We start from the raw sequence: 23,013 nt of genomic DNA, 5'->3' as shown, positions 1-23,013 counted from the left end.
AAAAAAAATCAACCACACCTCCACGCAGACTCCAGTCCTCTCTGACATTTATAGAGTCACAACAAACCTATTAGATATTAGTGCTTTCAGCGAATATCATCTCCACAAAACTGATGCAGCTCTAATTCTTAAGTGTATTAATGGAGCGTAATCTGTTTCACAGCTGAAGTGCAGTTGGTGAAGACTGTGCCTTCATTAATTAGCAGATAACCTTTATATAAAGGCGTGCAGGCTAACAAAATGATTGGTTTGCTATTGTTGTACCTTATCCTTGGCGAATCACCTATTGTCCCTTTGAATAATTGAGACCAGTGGATTTTGCCTGTTTTATTTTTTCCTTGGTCAGCAACTAGCTACTAGTTTTGTCCCCAAGATCAATTGCCTTGGTAACACAACCAGAGAGCGGGGGGGGGGGGGGGGGGGGGGGGGAGTGAGAGAGGGAGAGAGATAGTGGGAGACGGAGAGAGAGAGATTTGTGCCCACAATGGCGACTGTAGGTATGCTAAATACCTCTGGTTCCTTATCCGGGAACTACCTCTTACTCTGCTATTGGGCCATTGGGTCACGTGGTAAAAGTAACTTTACAGGGCTGCTCGCAAGTAGGAGGGCTTTATGGAGCAGAAAAACGACAAAGCTAGAAAAATTATTTTCCACTCCAGAAATTAATGATCATGAGCTCGTATTTGATGGAGTCTAACTACATTGATCCGAAATTTCCTCCATGCGAGGAATATTCGCAAAATAACTACATCCCTGAGCATAGTCCAGAATATTACAGCCGCGCAAGGGACACTGGCTTCCAGCATCACCATCAGGAGTTATATCCTCCGCGGGCGAGCTACCAAGAGCGCCAGTATAACTGTGCAAGCATCCCTGAACCTGACACGCCAAGGGGACATGGAGTACCCCATTCTGCGCACCTGCTGACAGGGAAAGGGCAGCCTGCATCATGTGAAACCCCACAGTTGTCCATGTCCCCCGCCACCCCACCGGCCGCAACCTCCGCCTGCAACCAAGCTACCCCGGAGCATCCAAACAGCACAGCCTCCTCCAAGCAGCCCGTGGTGTACCCATGGATGAAGAAAATTCACGTCAGCACTGGTAGGCAACTTGTGTGTTTATGTTCCCTGCACTCCTCATGCTCCTCTCTCCCTTTCCCTCCCTTTATCAGTCCCTCTGACTCCCATCTCGTTGCCAGCCCCTGCTCCGATAGCAGGGAAGCCTTTGAAATGGCACAATTGAGGCGGATTTACGACTCGGCATTGGTAATTACACCCACCATAAATTTTATAGCCGAGGTATACTCAGGGCAGCCGTATCACCATGTGGCTTCTGCTGTTATGTATTGCGCGATAGACAGAGGGGGAGAAATGAATAAGAAAAAAATTGAGCTTTGTAATCTTGCATTAATAATTTAGCTCATAGTTGGATGTGAGTGTCCTCTCATTACCCTGAGAAGTTCTTAACTTCCCATTTAAATTTCTCAAACAGCTAAACATTCATATCCAATAAATCTTTCCAGCCATATCTCAGTTGAGGCCATTCTTGTTTACCCCTCCTTTCCTCCCTTCTCTGTCTCCCTTTCTCTCTCCACTTCTCCTCTTTCCAGTGAACTCGGGTTACAATGGGACGGAGCCCAAGCGGTCTAGGACAGCATACACCCGGCAGCAAGTCTTAGAATTGGAGAAGGAATTCCACTATAACCGATATTTAACTCGGCGGAGGCGCATCGAGATCGCCCACACCCTGGTTCTCTCCGAGCGACAGATTAAAATCTGGTTTCAAAACCGCAGGATGAAATGGAAAAAGGATCACAGGCTCCCGAACACCAAAGTGAGATCCTCTTCCTCCTCCGGGTCCAACACAAGCTCAGCAGCCGGCGCTGTTGCCGCTGCCTCGGCCACTAACACTGGGGCCCCCGACGAACTCACCGGAGCACAGCATGGCGAGGATATTACCAGGTTATAAAACCACGAGCCACCATCGGGGGTAGAAAAAGAACTGGTTATTTATAGAACAATTATATATTTTGTTTTCGTAGCTATCTTGTGCGGTTTCCTTTAAGTCCAAAGTTATATAAAATGCATGTTATATAGCATGGATTACTGCGAATACCGATGAATTATTTTTACGTGACACACAGGGTTTAATTTATTTGAAGCTCAATTTAAAAAAATGATGTTTTTTATTAAAAAAAATGTTTTGAATGAAGGAAAAAAAAGTAGAAAAAATATACATTTTATCAAAATGTTATTGTGGGCCATTCTTTTTGCCCTGCTGCCCAAGGTGAAATGCACAATCTATTTATTTCAAACAACACTGGAAGGAAATCAATATAATAATAGTTATTTTTGGTATAAAGAAAAAAAAAGAAGCTGGAACACACCATTGATCTTGAACTTGTATGTTTTGGATAATAACAATGTGTGAATTACCTCGTGTATTTCAGAAACAGGAATTTCTTTTTGATTTACAATTTAGTTTTGTGGTGTTGATGTTGTGTTTAGACCGTTAAAAAGCAGATTATTGTGAAATGCAATAAACGGAGTGTAGTGTACTTGTGCTAATCATATTGGTCAATAAAACAGTGAGTGTCTACTAGTTTTATACACGTTTGGTCGAACTTCATTTCAGGCAAGATGAGGTCTGCTATTGTTTTTGGCTCTTCTGTTTTTGATGGGATCACCTTATAAAGTGTACAGATGTGTGAATACTTGAACATTTCACGAGGGGAACAAGAATCACTGTGTTTTCAGACTGTGTTTGTAAGTCCTGCGTCTATTAGCAATGTGTACAGACTGTGTGTGTGTGTGTGTGTGTGTGTGTGTGTGTGTTAAAGCCTCATTTATAATGGACTGAAGTTATTTCTAAAATCTGAAAATAGTTTGCGCTGTGCATTATGTGCAACCTCATCAGTCTGAAGGGCATTCAATTAACGCTAAAGAGAAGCCACTGAGGCCCTCCACTCCATCTGCACTGCCTCAGCCAGTGCTCCCTACGTCCTGACTTGAACACAAAGCTGCATGCGTTTAAAGGACATTTGCAATGTGTTAGAGATTATACACTGTTGTGGAAAATATTCTTATTCATTTTGTAACCTACGTAGCCTATAGTTGCTCTGCTTTTTCTATAGTTACACATGCGCCATGCGGCTGAGTTTTCAAATGTAAAAAAAAAATAAAATAAAAATAAAATAAAGCTGTGAGTTGCAGATAGATTGAATGCAATGCGTCATGTGGTGTTGGGGTGGTGATGGAGTAAACTAGCTGACCTTTGTTATCAGGCTCTGTAGCAGCGTCCTGAATGCTGTGTGTTTACTCTTTGCTTCTATAAACACTTTGCCATATTTACCTGCTGTCACTCCCATGAGCACTTTGCCTCCAGAGTGTGCAGCAGCTCGCGAGAATTCAAAAAAACTACAATTTAGGAAAAAAAAGCGGCGCGTCTCAGTGCGACGTCACAGTCCACAGGAGGACCAACACACTGCAGGACTGTTTACGACTGAAGATCTGCTGGACTCGTACAACAACTTGACTAAATATCTCCCAAACTTCCCCACTTAACTGAGTGTTTATTCTGCAGAGATGCATCTTTAACAGATCTGTGCAGGAGGACTTCAGCTCAAACATGACTCAAACCCAAAGAAGCGCAAGAATTTGATAGATTATTGAATTGTGACATGAATAGGCCTTATAAAATGCCTGGCGTAGTGGGGGGCAAAGGAGCACAAAGGGAAGAGGTATTCTCCATCATCAATCTTGCACTACAGAGCTTTGTGTTATGTTTTGGAAAACAGCTCTGACAACAGCCAGTTTTGATCCTACCAAATATTATTATGTACCAGCCCGCATCCTTTACCACTCATGCCCAGACGTGAGGGTTTAAATGGACGTTAAAATAAAGCACTTTAACTCTTTAACTGGACCCGAGCGGTTAACATCTGCTTTTTTTTCTGGACGTGGCTTTTCAGTAGAATGGTTGGTGAGACGGCGCTGAAAAATGAATCCAGAAGCCTTTATGTTGCTGGACAGATTAGAGAAATTAATGTGCTCGCCACAGTCGCAGCATCCCTCCAATCCCTTTCTAGGCCCTGTCGCCTCCATGTCGCGAGGCTGAAAAGGTACTTTATTGAAGTTTGGGGGCCGAAGTGGGAGGAAGGCCGAGTTCACCTCGAGGACACATTTTCTGTCCCATTAGGCTCATTTCAGTCTGGATGGCCGACCCCTCCAACCCTGTGACCTGACTCACTCTCTATACGTGTACCTTCTGTGTGCGCCCTCGCTGGTCCCCCCTTGGCCTCGGCTTTCTTTGTGGATTTTTCTGCGGTGTGCCTATAGAGAGGCCTGCGGCGGGGCATCACTGAGTGTGTTGCTCCCTTTTGTTAATCAGAGTGACCCAGGACTAGTGCTGAACTCTCGGACAAGTCCTCATCTCTGCATCCAACGGGACTTCCAAACATGGCGCGTTTTCTTTTGGAGCTTCTGGGAAAAAAAACGTGCTGGCAAAGATTTGTGGTAACTTTCAGCAGAGTTAATGCAGTGATAACAGACTGTAATACTCCCAGGGATTATGAGTCTGCGTGTTTAAACCTTTTACGAGCCTGTATTGCTGAGAAAAAAAAGAAAATATATTACATTTGTGGCATTTTTGTGCTACACAACAAGGGCGTAGGTTTAATTTCAATATTGGAGTGGACACATATTAAAGGGGGGGTTCCTCTGCTAGAAAATTTAGAGCATCAAACCTGCAATTACCCACATTTTACAATGATAATTGAACATATCAAAGGATTTTGCTGAATAATTGTAACTTTCAGAATTAGAGATAGTTATTAAAAGTTAAAGGCAGATGTCACAGTTTGGCTTCTCTACTTTATTTACTGTTTAATTATATATGCTAGGCGTGATGACGTTTCTTGAACAGCGTAAGTTTTAACATTGGGAAGGGACACATGCAACAGGGGGTTTCAGGGGTTCTCCAGTGAGCATCTTTTGAGCACTGAACACTTAATATATTGCATTCTGGTGATTTTTTTGTGCACCAATTTGTGCCTTTTCTGCACCAGGGTCAAAGTAAAAGACCTCTGCTACGTTCATGTTTTCCTAGTGCGGGGACAAATGTCCATTTTTGAAATAGTTAAGGGGACGTCCCCCCTGAAAGCCACACCTATACTTTTATTTATTTGCTTTACTGTAGCCAAAAAAAGAAAAAGAAAAATGTGAGCATCTTTTGAGCACCTATTTGTGCCCTTTCTGCATCAATTCATGGCGTAAGTGTCTTTAGTTTTGTCAAAGTTCTTTGCTACTTTAAAGTTTTTCTTGTTGGGAGACAAATGCACATGTTAATTATTAAGTGGGATGTGTCCCCTGTATTCCCCCCCCCCCCCCCCCCAAAAATGTACACCCATGTTACTCAGAAAATGTTGAGTATCTTTTAAGCATCGGACACTAAATATCCTGCATTCTGGTGAATTCTTGTGCACCAATTTGTGCATTTTCTGCATCAATTCATGGCGTAAATATTTTTAGTTCTGTCTAAGTCCTCTGCTACTTTAAAGTTTGTATTGCTGGTGGACACACATGTTGAATATTAAGTGGGACGTGTCCCCTGTATCCCCCACCCCAAATCTACACCCATGTTACACACTCTTATTAAACTGGTAAAATTATAATTTCATTAATTTCAGCACCAGGCTTTAAAAGTGTCACATTTCCCAGGGATTAATTACACTCTCCCCAAAGTCTCCAAAAACAGGAGGCAGTAAAAAATAGTGGGTGAGGTCACGTGACTTCTGTGTGACTTGAGAGAATAACAGGCCTCAGGTCAGTACTTCCGCTCAAAAGCGAGCTGCCAATTATAGCCAGGTGATTGTGACAGTACTGGGACAGTTGGTCATTGTGATTAGTTTATGGACAGGGACCTTCAAGTGCAGACAAACCTTGCAAACTTTCCACTGACCATCCACTCTTCCCCCAAACTTTTGTTTTTACTCCAGAGGCATAAAGTAACTTCTGTAGCTTGTGGCTAAATAATTCAGTTTTTATAAAATGCTACAAAATAATTCTAATTATTGTGACAAAAGCAGTTTTCTTGCTTGTTGCAAGCAGCCTTGACTTGATCCTAATATTCTTATTTGTATGCAGTGAGCAGCTTTGGTCTCTCCTGTGTGGCCAGGACCAAATATCCAGTGCTGAGGGAAAAATATTCGCCAGCATGCCTTCCAAGATAAACAGCTGACACTGAAACCCAAACAACTAATCTGAGTGTCTCTCATTTGTGTGTGATAATTCAGCCTGGTCCTCATGTGTCCGAGGCTACAAGTGCAGCTCACATTACACTCTCAACAATGACGACGTGTCGCTTTGTGTGTTTGAAGCTCTCCTAATTGAGGATTTGTATAAAGTAGAAACACGAGGCATTCTCTTTTCCTGGACTTTTGGTTGACTTAGCGGTGCCAGTGGTTTAATTAACACGGCCATGTAAGGCTGTGTTGGATTTATTGTGAGGGTAAACACAATGTGTGATTTAAAATAATTATTTAAACAAAAGCTTGTGTCGTCTGTCAGCCATCAGTCAGCCTTGTCTTGTGTTTTGGTGTTAAACTTTAAGCCAATGCGCACATACTTCTGCTTTTCTTAATATTTACACAGATATTTGTCATCGTAACATTTAAGGAAAGCAAGCAAATAATTCCTCACATCTATTAACTTCAAAGTGATAGTCTTACCTGTCAGGAGATCACTTTAAACCCACATAACATCCGTGACTTACAGCTTCATCTTTTACCGTTTTATGAATGAGAGCCATTCTTAAAGTTTAAAACAAACTCTTTTTGATTTTTAATTCCCCTCCAGCTATTTAGTTTACAGCGGCGCTCAGCTTGTGATCGCTGCAATAACTGAGAGGCTGTAGTTATTCTTAACCTCAGCACCTCGCAGGAACATCGTGTATTTCATGTGTGTGAAGTTCAGTGTTTAAATTCCTCAACACTTCCTCAGCCCTAACTGGTTTCTTTTTTTCTGACTGGAGACTGTTGAATCACACATGATTTTCAGCTCACATTGCACCGCTGCAGGCTCCCAGTGATTTATGGGCACCTCAGGCGAGCACTCTCTCTGCCTCCTCTCTCTTGGAAGATATAAAAACTTTACACAAACAGCCATCGAAATGTTTGAACAAGAGGCAAATACAAAAGCCAAATTATCAGCTGTTGTGTCGGTGCTGTGGTTTATTACCTGCTTTTATTGTCTGAGTAAACGTTTTTTTTCCCTACACTCGTCTCAGGTGAGTGTCTTCTTCAACCACTCTGGTGTGTGATGAAAGCTCCGGGGTTGGTGTATTGTGATGGTGTAGTGTGTTTAAACGGCAGCCATGGCAGTTGCATAAAGGCTGCGAGTTGAAACAGGGGTCACGCTGCTATTTTCCAGGGACAGAGAGCCTCTCTCTCTCTCGCATTGACCAGCAGTGGGTGTGTCATAAATCCGTAAATCTCTCTCCCATCCGTTCACTCTAGGGAGCAGATGCACCATGTCTTTTCTTTTTTTTTTGTTTCCTTGCATGTGTGTGTGTGAGAGTGAGGCGAATTTGCATAAAGCTAGATTTTAAAACTCCATCAGACATGTTAAAATGATTTACTGTCAGTGCTGGCAAACATTTCAAGCAGGGGGACGACAAAGCAGCTTGGATCAACACTCTGATGTCCCACTGTAGACTCCAGCACCACATCACACACAGGAAATGATGGCCTGGGTAAACTTGCCAGTAATACTTTATGTCATCATAACGCCTCGCTGAGAAATTTTTCATTAGCCTATTTGCTGCATCGTTGAGGACCTTAGAAATTACAGTCATTTCCCCTCAGTTCAAGGTGTCACTGGGGGCCCAGGCAGTCACTAGATTGAGTTATGATTATGTTATTCACTTTTCATTAGCAAAAGTGATCTGAATATGGGATCCGGAGACTATAGATCCACAATTATGTATAGGTTAAGTGAAAATGGCGCTTTTTTATTTGATTTGTTCACTGGAAATGATCCTCTGGTGTATGTGTGTGGCCACCAGTTGCATTTCTACTGCATAGTTTGAGCACTCCGAGGATAGCTGCTGCGGGATTTAGGTTTTGGAGTTACATATTGTTGCCCAAGATGCAGCAGATATAGAAATGTTGGAGGCAAAGTGTAAATATGAAAACAAAAGGCTCAGCTCAGGTATACAATTTAAAACATAGGTGATTTTGATTCAAAAAGAAAAAAGCCATGATATAAAGTGCAATGCAGATGCTCTATTATTTGAGGTCCACATTTTTTTTGCAAGGTATCTGGCTTTTGTGCTCGCTCTAACACCCTTTCTATAGACTCTACTTTATGTATTATGATATTAATATTTTCTGAAGATATTGATTTTGTTGTGACAGCAAACAGGCATTTATTTTCAATTGTTATCAGCTGAGAAACAAACATAATTGTGGCTTTAATAGTTAATATAAATACAGCCTGTCCACAGATTTCACAAGAAAAATATACAAAAATTTGTTTTTATGCTGCAGCATTATTTTTTATTTCAGGACTATAGATAATCTGAAAATACTCATATTCCCCTCCAGAAAAAGTTATTTCCAAATGCAACCCTTTCAGATATTCAGTGGCAGCTGCAGGATTTATGTTCGTGTGCACTCTCCACAGACACACCGGGATTTACAGTGAGCTGTGCTTTAAACAGGCCCAAATTAATCCTCCGTGTTAATGCACGCGCTCGTGCAAAAGTCAGGACTTGTTTGGGAAATTGACAATGTGTGTCTTTTCCTCACTTATGAAGTGCAGTCTGCAAACTCTAGTCCTTTCATTTCACTCTGCATTGTTTACAGCAATATAGGGCACCGGGCCCATAAATCTTCCCCTTGCTCTGCCAAGACAGCGCCATTTGTATGCACCGTTTTAACCGACAGCATCCTCTGCCCATTAACGTCTTCTCCCCAGCTCTCTCTCTCAGTCTCCTCTTATCTGCCCAGCTCTGTTCCCTGCAAATACATTAACTGATCCGTGCGTTCGTTGAGCTCTGGAAAACAATTATGTTTTTTGAGTGTAAGGAATATATAATTTAGGGGAGGAAAACAGGAAATAATAATATTAAAAAATATACACACAAGGATTGCAATGTGCAGATTCATGCGCATGTGCGCGGCTGCAGATCCTATACACCCCATTCCCCCAATACCGCTTTTCCCTGTAAGTTATTGGTATGAAAAATAAAAGTTTATCGACGATTTCCTCGGTTGTTTGTGTCAGCAGGCGAGAGAGCGCAGAAGGTAAGGAGGAATTGTAAAAGGGTTGACACCCAGAGCGACCGGCGCGCTTTTGTGTGAGAGAGAAAAATGATTTATTGCCACTGAGGCGGTTCAAACAGAGTTCACGGAGAATTGTGGTGGAGGCGCGGAGGAGCTAAATTATGGTCTTGCTGAGCTAGTATATCATAGATCCTATCTCCAATTCAGAGAGTGTGTTCAAGGGTGTGAGGTAAGGAAAACAAAACGAATTTAATTACTTTCCCCCATTTCAGTCAGGGCTGATGTGCACCGCCTAATTCACCTGTTAATAAATAATTATAATAAAATCATTATAATAATAATAATTACACCAACTATTGTTGTTATTATTGGTAGATTTTGGTGTAAAATGAGATACAAGCAGGTGTCATTATATTTGAATTTCTATTTATTTAGCTCTGATGGCCTACAATAAGCCAATGCTGACATTTACTGAAGACACATTTAGCACCTAACTGCCATTTTAATGAACAGGCTGGAAAGATTATGGCTGTTTTCAGTGCCAAATTAAAATCAGGTCTCTAAGCTAAACGTGCAGCATTTTTATTCAGTTTAAAATTTAATTATTATCAATAACAGCACTATTTAACAGCCTTTTTAAATGTTGATCATGTCACCAATAAGCCAACTGCATTGTGTCTGATCTGAAAGAGAAATTCAAAACTAAAATATTTCATTTACTGATAAATAGATAAATAAATAATTCAAGGACGTGACTTGGAGGTTCAGGTAAAGCCTCAGTGATGGTGGCAGCAGGGGTGAAACGGAAAAAGGGGGAAGGCTCCTCTTCTTCCAAGCTATGCAACCCTGAGTGCATAATCCATCACCGCTGAGAGACACCTAAAGAGGGTTTTCTCGACAGCTTTGTTGTAGTGAAACACCAGAAGGAACTTATATCTAAAGCCTGCTTCAACTAAGATTGATACACACAAACACAATATGCTAACATTATAGCCTCTCCTTTTGGGAGGCTGCTTTTTGGGCGCACTATTTTATTTTATTTTTCAAAGTAATGGCTTCATTATTCTAGTTATTTATTCACTTGAAACTGAAATTAAGCAATCATGTTTTATGAGATGTTTTTTTCTCAAAGTGTAACTCAGTTAGGCCACACTTGATGTAGCATTTAGCACAAATAATTTCCCCCCTAAAAATATTTATTATGGTGCTTTTAAATGAAGTTGCAAAATTCATATTTTTGTTTAAGTGCTTTGCACCTTCATGAGAATATTCCCAAGTTGCTGTGTGCTCTGTAGCTGCAAACAGGCGCACATTAGGGCTCTGCTGAGCATCTCCCTCCTGCTCTTTTGTCCACGCAGCCGTGCAGAGAGCGGGATGTTTACCATCCAAAACGTCCACAGTGTTTGACTGTTGCCTCACAGAGCCACAGACAGACACTTGATACTGTACAGTGATGCCTGATTAATGCAAATGCGCTGGCAAAAAAAAATCTCTAATGATTGCCTCCTTTGTCTTTGTGTGGCAATGACTGTCAAGCCTTTGTTTGACCACTCCCCGTGAATCCTATTAAGCCAAAGCTGCACTTCCACTCCGACAGTTATAAGCATATGCTGTTATTTTAAAGGAAAAGCCCGCCGATTTATACTGGGCAGTTAAATGAGATGGAAACTGAATTATCCAAAATAATCGGGATGATTTTTTTGCAAGCAGAAAGCAGTGTTATTGCAGAGAGTCCTTATATAGAGCAGATAATAGCATGGAAATACGGGAATACATATTATTTATCATTATGTTTAATTGGGGGAAAATACGCACGGAACACAAATTATTTTTAGGTATTTTACATTGTAAAAAACGCCTCAGCGGAATAATGAGTTGAGGTCGATAATGCGTTATTATCCAGCATATTATTCCAGCTCATAGACGCATCCCACTGTAGCAGGAAGTCGTCGCGTTGCATCTGATCAAACCTACCACAGAAAAGTTGTGCAGCTGCAAGCGGCGGATCCTTCTAACAAAACGCCTCCTGTCAAAAGATTTACAATATTACAAGAAATCAGCACCCAGTAATGAGACGCTCCTCACCACACATTGTAATCTCTCTGTCTGTCTCCCCCCCTCTCTTCCTCCGTATACACATCTCCCTCTTTCTCCCACACACACACTCATTGCACAGTTGTTGGCGTCTATTCATATTCCGTTATATTTTTTTTTATCCCTAGGTAAAGAAACGCAGGCTGCTCATAGAAATGTTGTCTGAAGAAATATCGCAGAAGCTTCTTCGGGCGCCCCAAGTTGCCAGCGGATTACTTTGCAACTCCAGAGCTCTGCCATTGGAGGAGGACCACACGTGACCACGGCACCCTTCTGGTAAATATTATTCAAATGTTCCACATGGTTGCTCCAAGTGCTCTTCCCTGCATGCCTTTATACATTCAGGTTAATTGTGATCGGATATTAGACAGACAGAAGTCCTAGTCTTTACTACTGTTGAGGGGATTCCTGGGTTTGATTTGAGACAGTTTGATGAGCTGGGTGCATCATGGACCCCCAACAGTCTGCCCTCCCACTGCAGCTGCATGGCAACAGTTTTGCTATGAGCTCTGGACAAGTGCCAAAACTAAGCGCGGGATACAATGAAGGAGGAGGAGGTGGAGGCCAAGAAGCTGAACTTAATCAGCAAAACATGACCTCCTCTGCTCGTGTCAGTTGCAGGTTGAGCCCAGGTGAACAGTTGCAGTGCCCACTGGAGCCCCTGGTTCATTGCCATGCCAAGGGCAAGCTGGACATCAAGAGCAGGAGCTGCAGTCTACTCACCATCTGCCGCTCAGGAGTAATTTTTCCCTGGATGAATCCACGGACAACTGAGTCTGAACAATCTGGTAACTGTGGTTTTGTACATTATCATTTACTCTTAAAGCTATGACTGGATGTAAACAATCTTCATTAGGTGCTTGGATGAATCCACGTTTAATGAGCATTTGCCTCATCTGTGTATGGATGTTTAACTGATATCTGACCTTAGCAGTTAGACTTTTTGTTGCATGAAGACACACATTCAGCCCCCAGATCTCTCATAGTTGGTAGCAAACACACCAAGCCAAAGTCTCACTGTAGTCAGCATAGGTGTAGATTTTGGGGGGTAAGCAGGGGACACGTCCCCCTCAGAATTTAGAAGATATCCATTTGCCAAAATTAAACACATTTGCACCTTAAATCGATGCAGAACAGACACAAATTGGTGCAAATAAATTCACCAGAAAGCAGGACAATAAGTGTTTGAGCTCAATTTTTTTTTGGCAGAGGTCCCCCAAACCTCCCATTTCATATATGTTTCCCTGAAAGTTGAAACAAATATCTTTGCCCCTGCAAGTCAGTAGTAAAATATCTGACCTGCATCATTTATAATGCACAAAATTCATCTGATCTCCTCTATTAGGTTAAATTAGTCCTTGAATGAGTGTCAGTGTTGCAGCTAGGGCTGATATTATATTGATATCGCGATAAGAGACGAGATATCATTTTAGATTTTGGATATCGTATCATAAGTGTTGTATTTTCCTGGTTTTAAAGCTGAATTACAGTAAAGTGATGTAATTTTCTGAACTTGGCTAGCTGATATATTATTTGCCCTTGCCCACTTAGTCATTATATCCACATTATTGATGATTATTTATCCAAAATCTCATTGTGTAAATATTTTATGAAAGCGTCAACCCTAAAGTATTTTCCCAATATGAAGATATTTGTCCAAAACTATCGTCATATCTGATTTTCTCCATATCGCCCAGCCCTAGTTGCAGCACAGTGTCTTGCACATAGTTGTTCTTCCGGGTCTTGGAGGCAAAATAACATTCAACAGCTTCAGTGATAGGCTGCACAATATCAACAAATATCATCACTTTATAATCTGTTGTTTCATATAACAATCATTAAACATGTTTATGATGTTTTATGAGTGTAAAATCACAGTGTCTCAGTATGTTTTACAGTAAAAGAAAAAAGACAATTACAGCAAATGAAAAAATAATATTAAATGTATGACACAACAATACATGTTTCAAACAACAAATACATTTTTTATTGCTTATATGAATCAACAATATGCCTATTATTTTTCACAGAAGCATCACTACCTCAACACTATAAACAAGCTAGCATACAACAGGAAGCTGCAGTCTCCTCTCTGGTGTTAAGGAGAGCACTCTTCCCTCTAAGGTCACCACAGGCCTTATTAGGTATCCATTAACCTCTGTGTGTTATGTTGTTATCAACAGGGCCCTGGTATCGCTCATATACATGTCAAATGGAATCTCTAATGGTGGTTATTTTCAGTGTGGTCCCAAGGTACCTTTTAAGTGACTGAGATGGGGATTTGACAGGTCTGCTTCCGTGTGTAGCTGTGATTAATGTGGCCTGTCAGGCAGCCGTAGTGGCGTCAGATGTTTCCCCCAGACTGTTTCTTCGGGAGGTAACTTTCCCTGAACACATGACACTGTAGACAGCCAGTCTTGTATAGCGTCTCAAGCATGACTGAATACACAGGAAGAGCTGAGGGCCCTACTTTGTCCCAGGTTGATTGGCTGAGGATTAACAAGGGCCTTACTGGCACTTGAAGTCCTACTGTGGAGGGGATACGTTTCAGGATAGTCTTGTTAAAAATGTGGCTTTTAACACCGCTCTCTTCTCTATGTGCTTCCTCTTGCATCAGTCAGCGGTGGTGTGGCGGCGGGTCTGTCAAGCAGAGGCGTCAGGAGGGAGCGAACGGCCTTCACCAACAGCCAGCTGCTGGAGCTGGAGAAGGAGTTCCACTTCAGCCCTTACCTGTGTCGCCCTCGGAGGATGGAGATGGCCGCCGGGCTGCAGCTCACCGACCGCCAGGTCAAGATCTGGTTTCAGAACCGCAGGATGAGGTACAAGAAGGAACACAAATATGGGAAGGTGGCAGGTTCGTCCCAGTGGTCTCCCTGCACCTCCTCCCTCAGCTCATGTGCAGACAACCTGAGGTTTCAAAGTGCATGTGTTGTAAGAACTTCCTCCTCAGAGCTGCACTTCATGGATTATGCTCCTGTGCCATCCCCTCTCTTTGGCTCTCACAGTGACGCCAGCAGTGGTCAGTGTGTTCACCCCGCAGACCTGCCCCATCTGAGCTGCTTGCTTCCATCTGTTGCAAATGGTCCACCGCCCTCTTGCACGGGCGCAGATAGTCATCACCATGCTGGCATTTCAAACTGGCCCTAGGGCCCCATAATGGCCGTCCCTCCTGTGCTCATCAAAATCTCAATGATACATCCACTTTCACTTACTTATGAAAGACTGGAGGATGTCTTATTAGCATCCCTGGGTTGAAAAGCCCCTTAACACGCCTGTTCACCATTCATGAAACATTTTAATTAAACAGTGATATCATTTGTGTTTCTCAGGCGCAGCGACTGAAGGCTGCAGGTCAAACTTGCTGCTCGTACTGTAAATACACAGCATGCACAGTTACATGTTGTTTTGCTGTTATCTTGTGGCTGTTGCGTTTATATTGTTGTTGCATGTTTAATGCATGTGGGAACCATACCATGAGTGAGTTTTCTATTTCCCTCTGTTGTCAGGTAATAGCTAAGTGGTTGTCATATTTTCTAAGTGTCACATCTGGCCTCTTTTTATTATCTACTGTACATAGCAGGTCATTTGTGTAAAATGTTTTAACTGTGAAATGAGCAGAATAATGTTCACATCAAATGATGTTATATTTTTGTTAAAGCCATTACAGGATACGGCAAGTCTTTGATATGGTTCTTGATTAACTGAGATGTCATATACTGTACATGCTTAATAAATGCATTTGGGAAAACTGTAGCTCTTGTGCAGTGTTTACGCTGTTCATTGCTGATTAGAGATAAATTCTTTCCAGCTCTATTTCATGATTAAGGATTCCTGGATCAGATCCCAAATGGAGGGGGAAAAAAATCAGAAAGATTCTGTAATCAAATTAAGGCATGCTTTAGATTCATTGAAAACTCTACAGTATTGTGCATTCAAGTTGCACAATCTCGCCACATAAGCCTCTCCCTCGCTCCTGCCTCTGCGCTCCCAACCATTAATCACTGAGACAAGGCAGTCTTTCCAGCACTCCAACCACAAGCTCTGAACCCACTGGGCACCATGACAAGATCTCTTGCCTCCTCCTTCCCAACCCTTTGCCTTTTCAATAGCCAAATTGTAGTGCTGCAAGTCGGGGCTGGCCTCCCTCTCAGGGGGCATGTTAGCTGTGTAGCTCAGAAGCCCTTCCAGCAGCCTATAGGCCACAACAGTCCAATGAGGTTCAGTCACTAATGACAACATATTATCTTAAAGAACAATGAGGAGACTTTGTTTTTTAGCTGCATCCACTGCGCCATTGTGACAAGTGGATTCTCAAATGTAAACGATGTCATGGAAACCTTTTTCCTCCTGCTATTTTTGATCTCAGAAATCTCTCTGAGCTAAATTACGCACGCGGGGAATTATGCGTTTATTTGACAGAAGTGGGTCACAGGTTCTCTTGGGTCTCGACAGTTTTACACGTCAAACACAGACAGCAACTTTTATGATGAAGGAGTGAACCTCCTCTTACGCTTGATCATGTGAGCACGAGTATCAATATTCCTTACAAAACTCCACACACCTTCTGGACATGCTGACAGTTTTATATCAGTGGCCTTACTGTAAATGAGCTGTCACAGAGGACCACTGACAGCTATGAAATGAGGAAGCCGATCCCCTGGTGGTCCTGGATAGAATGACTTCCTGCTCCTAATTCATTAGCTAATCAGTCAGTGGATCAGCTGTCATTTGGTAAATATTTGACACCATTTTCAGCAGGTCTCAGTTGGTGTCAGGGGAGCTATGTAACAGCTATAACTCTGCAGAAATTTTGAATAAAATAAAATGAGGTCTGCACCACATCTGTATCAAAGAGGCGGTGACAGCCGGGTAATTTAAGGGAAAAGTAATAAAGGCAAGTGAGAGAAAAAGTAAGAAAAAGTTCTCCCCTGTAAGTGTGTTCGCCTGCAAAGAGAGAAAGAGTGGGGGACTGTGAAGAAGAAGCAGACAGTGTTGGATTCCTGAGATTCTTGCGTATGCCGGGTGATTTATGGTGTTAATGGTGCCGAGGCTCAATAGGAACTTTACCTCTGGTTCCTCACCACATTCTCCCTCCAGACACTAAAAGCCAGGAGGATCCGCACACTGGAGTGCAGTAATTCTGTGGATGGGGTCAAGGGGGATCCCCAAGGGTCAAGGAAAGCCTCCCCTCTGAGGGCCCCTCTGCAAGGGGGAACAGTCGACTTCCATTTCAACATTAGGTTAGCCAGTTGTTCTCACATTGGGTCGCTGCTACTTAGCTACTAAAGTCATTATTTCCTTTTTACTCACTTGACCCCATTTTAATGACATCTGTTTTCAGTGGTGGGGGGAAGGATCCGTAAAGCCAAAAATCCGTACATGTTTTTTTAAATTCTGGGCTTTGATCAGACCGGAGCACTGCATTAAGTGGATCTTTGAAGTGATAAATGATGCCAGCCGTGGTGCCATGAAACCAGCTTTGGTTACGGTCCATCATTAATTTTGAAATTTTTTTGCGTTATGTCCTTTACAGTGACTGATGTTCCACTGTCTCATTTGCAGCTGTTGTGAAACTGATTTTGGGGTTAGATTTGAAAAATGCTCCATGCATCAAGACTTTTCTTAAGCTGCCATGAAAACAAAACTGCTGTGTCCTTAACAAAGACATGCCGCTTTAAGTATCTTTCAAAGCGTTTGCCCCTGCGTTCGACAAATTTAAAGCCTGAAGCTCATCGTGTTACCCTCGCAGTAAGCTGCTGGTGTCTGATGTAGTCCTATGTTATGATGTGGTAATTCCATTCATTATATGGGGATCACTTTCAGAGGGAATAAATGATTATAATAAATGTCTATGTGACAGCCCCTGCTCTTATGGTGTGTATGCTGCCTGTCTATTCTCTGATTGGTTGGGGAGTCCTTAAAAATCATCCAAGCCCCACTGAGGGCCCCTTTCTTTCACTAATTACACAGTACTCTGGGGTTTGCTTGTTTTTGGTCTTTATCAGCTGTTTTTATTTTTACATCATCATCATCACAATCCCTACATGCACTCATTTATACCACTAATTACTGCCAGTGACTGACACACTTAATAGCATTTGATAAACTAAGAGAAATACACAAAACATGACAGACTGTGGCCTTAATTTGTCATCTTTTTATTCACTTTTTTATTTTGAAAAGGTAATTTCACCATTTTCAATCAGAACCCTGTTTCCCCATGTTTTGTGTCTACGTGATTAACAAACACAACAATTTCTGAAATTGGTTTAATGTTGAGAGAGAGTGCTGGAGCGGGCAGCAGCTAAACAGGCTGCAATGTAACGTTAATGGGTATTTGCATACTGTCAATGCACATCCAGTAGAAGTGCTAGCTTTTGCCACTGACAGACTCAGATTGTTATTGTGTCTGACCACATTGTGGAAATGATCCCTACAGAGATAGACCTTTTTGTTTAAGAGTAAGATCCTCTTTGTTTAAGCAGAAACAGCCCCAAAATTGATATCGCCAAACCCACCAGACTCCATTTAGATGAATATTTTATTATTGGCAGAGTAGGTAGTGTAGTGGTTAGCATTGTCGCCTCACAGCAAGAGGGTTGCTAGTTCGAACCCGGTGTAGGGGAGCCCGACAGTGTGGAGTTTGCATGTTCTCCCCGTGTCAGCATGGGCTTTCTCCGGGTGCTCTGGTTTCCTCCCACTGTCCAAATACATGCAGGTTAATTGGTGACTCTAAACGTGAGTGGTCTGGCGACCTGTCCAGGGTGTACCCTGCCTCTTGCCCAGTGTCAGCTGGGATAGGCTCCAGCCCCCCTGCAACCCCTAACAGAATAAGTGGTTATGGAAAATGAATAAATTAATGACTGACTAATTTTATCATTGGAAAACAATCTTCATTCAAAGTTGCCAGACACAAAATGAAACTCACAAAAGTGTTTCAGTCAATCTTTTTACTGTTCCAACAATTGCTAACCCAGGTTTGGTGGAAATAAACCCTTATCTCACCCAGTATAAAGATATGCTGGCTTATATACAACATATTATCTTAAAGAACTATATCTCTATAGCTCTATAAAATTACTGTTTATTCAAATCTAGATAACAAAAAAAGTTCATCTCTGTAGGGATACTTTCCATAATGTTGTGACACTTACTCAAACAATCTGAGTCTGTGAGTGGCAAAAACATGCACTTTCAGTGGACATACATTAACGGTGCACAAATGCCCCAAGTGGTTACATTGCAGCCTGTTTCATGGCTCTGAACTACAGTGATGTTGCTCATTACTGGACTAATTTAGAAAAATTGTTGTTCCCATCAATCGCTAAGACACAAAAACGTGGAAAATCAGGTCACAGTTGAAAAGTACAGAATCTACCCTTTAAGAGGTTGCTTTAGCAAACAGGCCTTCATTAGAGTGTAAGAAGAGTGATATCCTCCTTGCTGTGTAGTGACTAAAGAGGAGCACCACCTAAATAAGGAATTCCAATGTGTTATTTCCATGGCCTGGGAAAGTTGGATCAATATTTGTGAACATGAGCTACTTTGACTCAAAGCCAAAACCAGATAAGCCTCAAAATTGTGATGTCATAGGTATGAAGCCTGCAGCTGTTCCGTGGACAATGAATGTGAGACACACAGAATCTTCTTCTTCTTCTTCTTCTTCTTCTTCTTCTTCATCTTTGCCCAAATGAGTTTTATTCTGTTTTAGTGTTCTCAGTTAGGAAACAGAAAATGTCCCCACATACTCAGAACGTTCCCCTCGGTGCTCCCAGTGTCACCTAAAATATCTTTACCAATTCATTGTCTATGGAGCAGCACCAGACATTATACCTTATGATATCATAAATTTGAGTTTTAGCACCCTAGTTTTTGGTTTTGGGAGAATTATCCATATTTACTAATATTTTTGGACTGTCTCATACCACATATAATAATAACGAATAACACGCATGAATTTTGAAAATAGGCATAGTTCCTCTTCAAGGTGGTGCAGGCATGCAGTGAAATATTTTAATACAAAGGACTTTTTTATTAAAGGAAAACATCATGACACCAAACATGAATCCATAAAATGGCATCTAATGTAACAGTTTATGTGTATAAACTCACTTGAACACATTTGGAATATAAGGCATATTTAAAGAAATCAATCACAGGGGAAAAAACACAACATTGCATGCATTCACCGATAGTCTTCAAAACACAGTCACTGTTGAGGTTACATTTGGGTTTATTCTGTCATGAAGCAATATATATATATAGGCCTTGTTACTTGAACAAAAGATTAAAAAAATCAAAGTCACACAACTCTTCTCCAGTTCACCATAGTTTATACAAAAAGAATTTAGCAGGAAATAAATCAAATTCTTTACTCATTTACTTGTCATGAAAGACTGTATTTGAATATTAAGAAAATTTTGAAAGGTCAGTTGTAGTATTGTGTGTTTTGTATTTATGCTAACTTATATTTTCTTGTAAATGCCTGCATCCAGCAGGAGGAAATGTGGTGTTTTATACAAAATATTTTGAAAAGATGTTGTTAATGCTCTTTTACATACTTGGTAAATGATGATTTACAGAGGTGGGACCAAGTCATTCTTATGCGAGTCACAAGTAAGTCTCAGGTCCTTGCACTCAAGTTCCAATTCAAGTCCCAAGTCCTACATTTGAGTTTTGAGTCCTGAATAATTCATATTGTGCTCTTCAGTGAATCCCATTCTAACAACAGAGCAATAATATAGGCTATAAAATTAACAAAAAGCGTTTGGATTTTTTAATTACTTTGTTAAAAGGAGTTTATTGGAAGTTGTTGTGTCTCCGTCTGTAATTTTTGACTTGCACATTTGCAAACTGCAACTTTTTTTTTTTTTTTATGACCACCCAGTTTTTGTATATAAACAAAATTATGTTTGGTATAATTTTTTTCCCAACTGGTGCTCAGCAACGTAACATTAGTTTTTCATGGTTTTCTCTTGCAACCCAACTGGATGTTGTCAGATGGGTTCAAGCAAACTGGATCTGAGGAATTCATTGTCAGCTTCCTGGGAATGAATAGCGTTTTTGTTAGTGGAATCATAGGAAATGAAGGGAAACTAACTGATTTGTAGCACCCTTTTGAAAGAACATACTTTTTAATCTTTGGGCCTGGGTGAAGGTGTCAAGTGGGTATTTTGAAGTCCAAGTAAAGTCACAAGTCACTGGTGTTCAAGTCCAAGTGGAGTTGCAAGTCTTATTTGATTTGTCCAGTCGAGTCTAAAGTTATCAAATTTGTGACTTGAGTCTGACTTGCAAGTCAAGTGACTCGAGTCCACACCTCTGCTGACTTAAAGGTCATGAGACTGATCATTGAATTTTATATAAAGACACTGTGAAAAAACTGAGACACCATCCTGACTCACAATGTACTGGAGAGTTTTGATGGACTTGCACTGACGCTCACACTCGACTGCACCTCGCTGTATTCTGAGAGTTTGAAATTAAAATGAAAACTTGGCTTACTGTAGGATACAGACACCAAAAGTTGCTGTAACCTGTTTCCATAGTGGTCCAATGTGTCCCAAGTTCACAACAAAACAAAAAGACTGCTGTTGTAGATTAATAAATCCATAATTTTGTTTTACATTTCTGGTGTCTCACATAGTTTTGACACAACCTCATGGACCAGACTGCAACATCTACTGTAACAAAAGAATTATGATGAACGCAGTATTCAAGATTATAACCAATTTGGGACTAATTTTCAGTTGAACTTTTAAATCAATGTGTTTGATAATTGAATGATTTGTACGGTGAAAATAATAAAATAAAACCTTCCCATTGTGTGACTGTTGGGTGCGATACTTCGGTCCATTGTTGAGCAAAAGCCTGAACTTTTATGCCTGGCCTTTAGGAGGTTTTGTTCTTTTTATGACCTATTAACCTTCTCAGCCTTTTCCCTCCACAGTAGTAACTGCTGCCCACCAGTCTCTCCAGGTGCTTGTTGCTCAAGATGATTGTTAAGTATCAATTTCCTGTGTCACCTTTATGGGTTTTATTTATTTGTCTGCTCCTTCATGTGGAACAGAGCCTGAGCATTACTCAGGTAGATGGATTATAACTCAACTGCTACGACTCATCAATCTTGGAAATTTGACTTCCTGAATTTCATACAACTGTTACTGTCATATTACGGCACGGCATTATCAAGATCAATGACATTTTAAATGCTTCCCAGTTAAGGATGATCGGTGACAATAAAAAGGTAAGTTGGTGATGAAACTGTTTCGGCTGTGGTGAGCGGCACTGTGCACAGTGAGAGAGAGAGAGAGAGAGTCACCTGCTGGAGCTCACTTTTCCCTCTGAGGAGCTCCGGTTAAATGAATGAACTTGTAATCACAACAGTCACCCTGCTAAATGTCACATGTTGACCATTATCGATCACCCAAGGATTATTTAACACCCAACGGCTTTATCACACAGAATCTAATCAATGCACACTTGCTTTTGGTTGTTCTGGCATAAAAAAAACACTGTGTGGAAAAATGTGAGAATAAAAATCAGCAACCTGAAAGGATTTTTGGAAATATATCAGAATAGTGATCTTTGGATGTGACTTTTTGTTTAAGGTCCTGGAGACCCAAACATGTTTAAAGGGACAGTCCACCCCCAAATCAAAAATACGTATTTTTCCCACCTACTTGTTGTGCTTCATATCAGTCTAGATCTTTTTGGTGTGAGTTGCCGAGTGTTGAAAAATATCAGCTTTAGAGATGTCTGCCTTCTCTAAGTATAGTGGAACTAGATGGCACTTGGCTTGTGGTTCTCAGAGCTCCAAAAAATACATTTGAAAACCTCAACAGCAATGTCTCTTTCCAGAAATTATGACCCGGTTATTCGAGATAATCCACAGACCTTGTTGTGAGCAGTTTCATGTAATAAATGTTTTCTTACTACAAAACTACACCCGCCAACCATATTGTCGTGCTGAAGGAAGCATGCATCTACTGCTAGCTCCCCTCGCACTACTGAGCTAACATTACAGCTCAGCTGGGGAGGACACCATTAATGTTTACATCTCGCTCTTTTGAGGCCAGTATCAGGCTGAAGTTGTCAAAATCCAGCGCTTGGGCAGTGAATTGTTGTGTTAGAAACCAACAAAAAAATGGCATCCTTTAACGTCGGCATGATACGCAGCAGGTTGCTGTTATAGTTTAAGGCCGCCCCGCAGCGTCAGGGGAAAACACGGCAGGACAAGAATGAAAATAAGGTGGCAAAGATCCAACTGAGGCAGGCGGAAGGGGTGGTGGATGGGTCCAACAAACACTGACTTTCACCAGAGAGAGCGATGTTTGCGTCCCGTTAGATTCTAAAGCCAAACCCTGTTCTTTTGTCCTAAACCTTACCACGTGCTTTTGTAGTTGACCGAAAACGTCAATTCGCGGTGTTGTACCAATGTAGTGCATTGTTTTTTTCGTTTTTTAAAAAGAGACAGTATGTAAACATAAAATTTCCTGTGAAAACGTCATGCAATGCATTTTCAGGGACAATATTTGTGTAAAATAAAACAAATACCAAAAAAAAGTCTTTGCTCGTCCAAAGTTTTCTTTGTTTTATATGTCAAAGCCAGTCACAAAGATTTAAAAGGCAACAGTGAC

At 41.3% G+C, this 23,013-nt stretch overlaps 3 protein-coding genes across 3 annotated transcripts in view; all 3 read left to right on the top strand.

The window, feature by feature from the left end:
• Window positions 1-11,649, top strand: part of LOC117258949 (homeobox protein Hox-C10a-like) — a 57,077-nt gene extending 45,428 nt beyond the window's left edge. Inside the window, 1 exon segment of the mRNA XM_033630207.2 lies at window positions 11,506-11,649. The gene's annotated coding sequence lies outside the window, so the exon portion shown is untranslated.
• hoxc4a (homeobox C4a) lies at window positions 445-2,607 on the top strand. Its single transcript, XM_033630215.2, has 2 exons — window positions 445-1,101; window positions 1,610-2,607. Exons 1-2 carry the CDS (start codon window positions 666-668, stop codon window positions 1,966-1,968), a joined length of 795 nt encoding a protein of 264 aa, XP_033486106.1. The 5' UTR covers window positions 445-665; the 3' UTR covers window positions 1,969-2,607.
• An 11-nt stretch (window positions 11,650-11,660) lies between the features above and the next one.
• LOC117258953 (homeobox protein Hox-A3-like) lies at window positions 11,661-15,130 on the top strand. The gene is made up of 2 exons (XM_033630213.2): window positions 11,661-12,165; window positions 13,995-15,130. The coding sequence occupies exons 1-2, from the start codon at window positions 11,826-11,828 to the stop codon at window positions 14,522-14,524; spliced, it is 870 nt and encodes a 289-aa protein (XP_033486104.1). The 5' UTR covers window positions 11,661-11,825; the 3' UTR covers window positions 14,525-15,130.
• The last annotated feature ends 7,883 nt before the right edge of the window (window positions 15,131-23,013 follow it).

The sequence above is a fragment of the Epinephelus lanceolatus genome, chromosome 8 (assembly GCF_041903045.1).
Source record: "Epinephelus lanceolatus isolate andai-2023 chromosome 8, ASM4190304v1, whole genome shotgun sequence".
Taxonomy (NCBI): domain Eukaryota; kingdom Metazoa; phylum Chordata; class Actinopteri; order Perciformes; family Serranidae; genus Epinephelus; species Epinephelus lanceolatus.
Note: the sequence above shows the minus strand (reverse complement) of the source record. Positions and strands in the feature narration are given on the sequence as shown.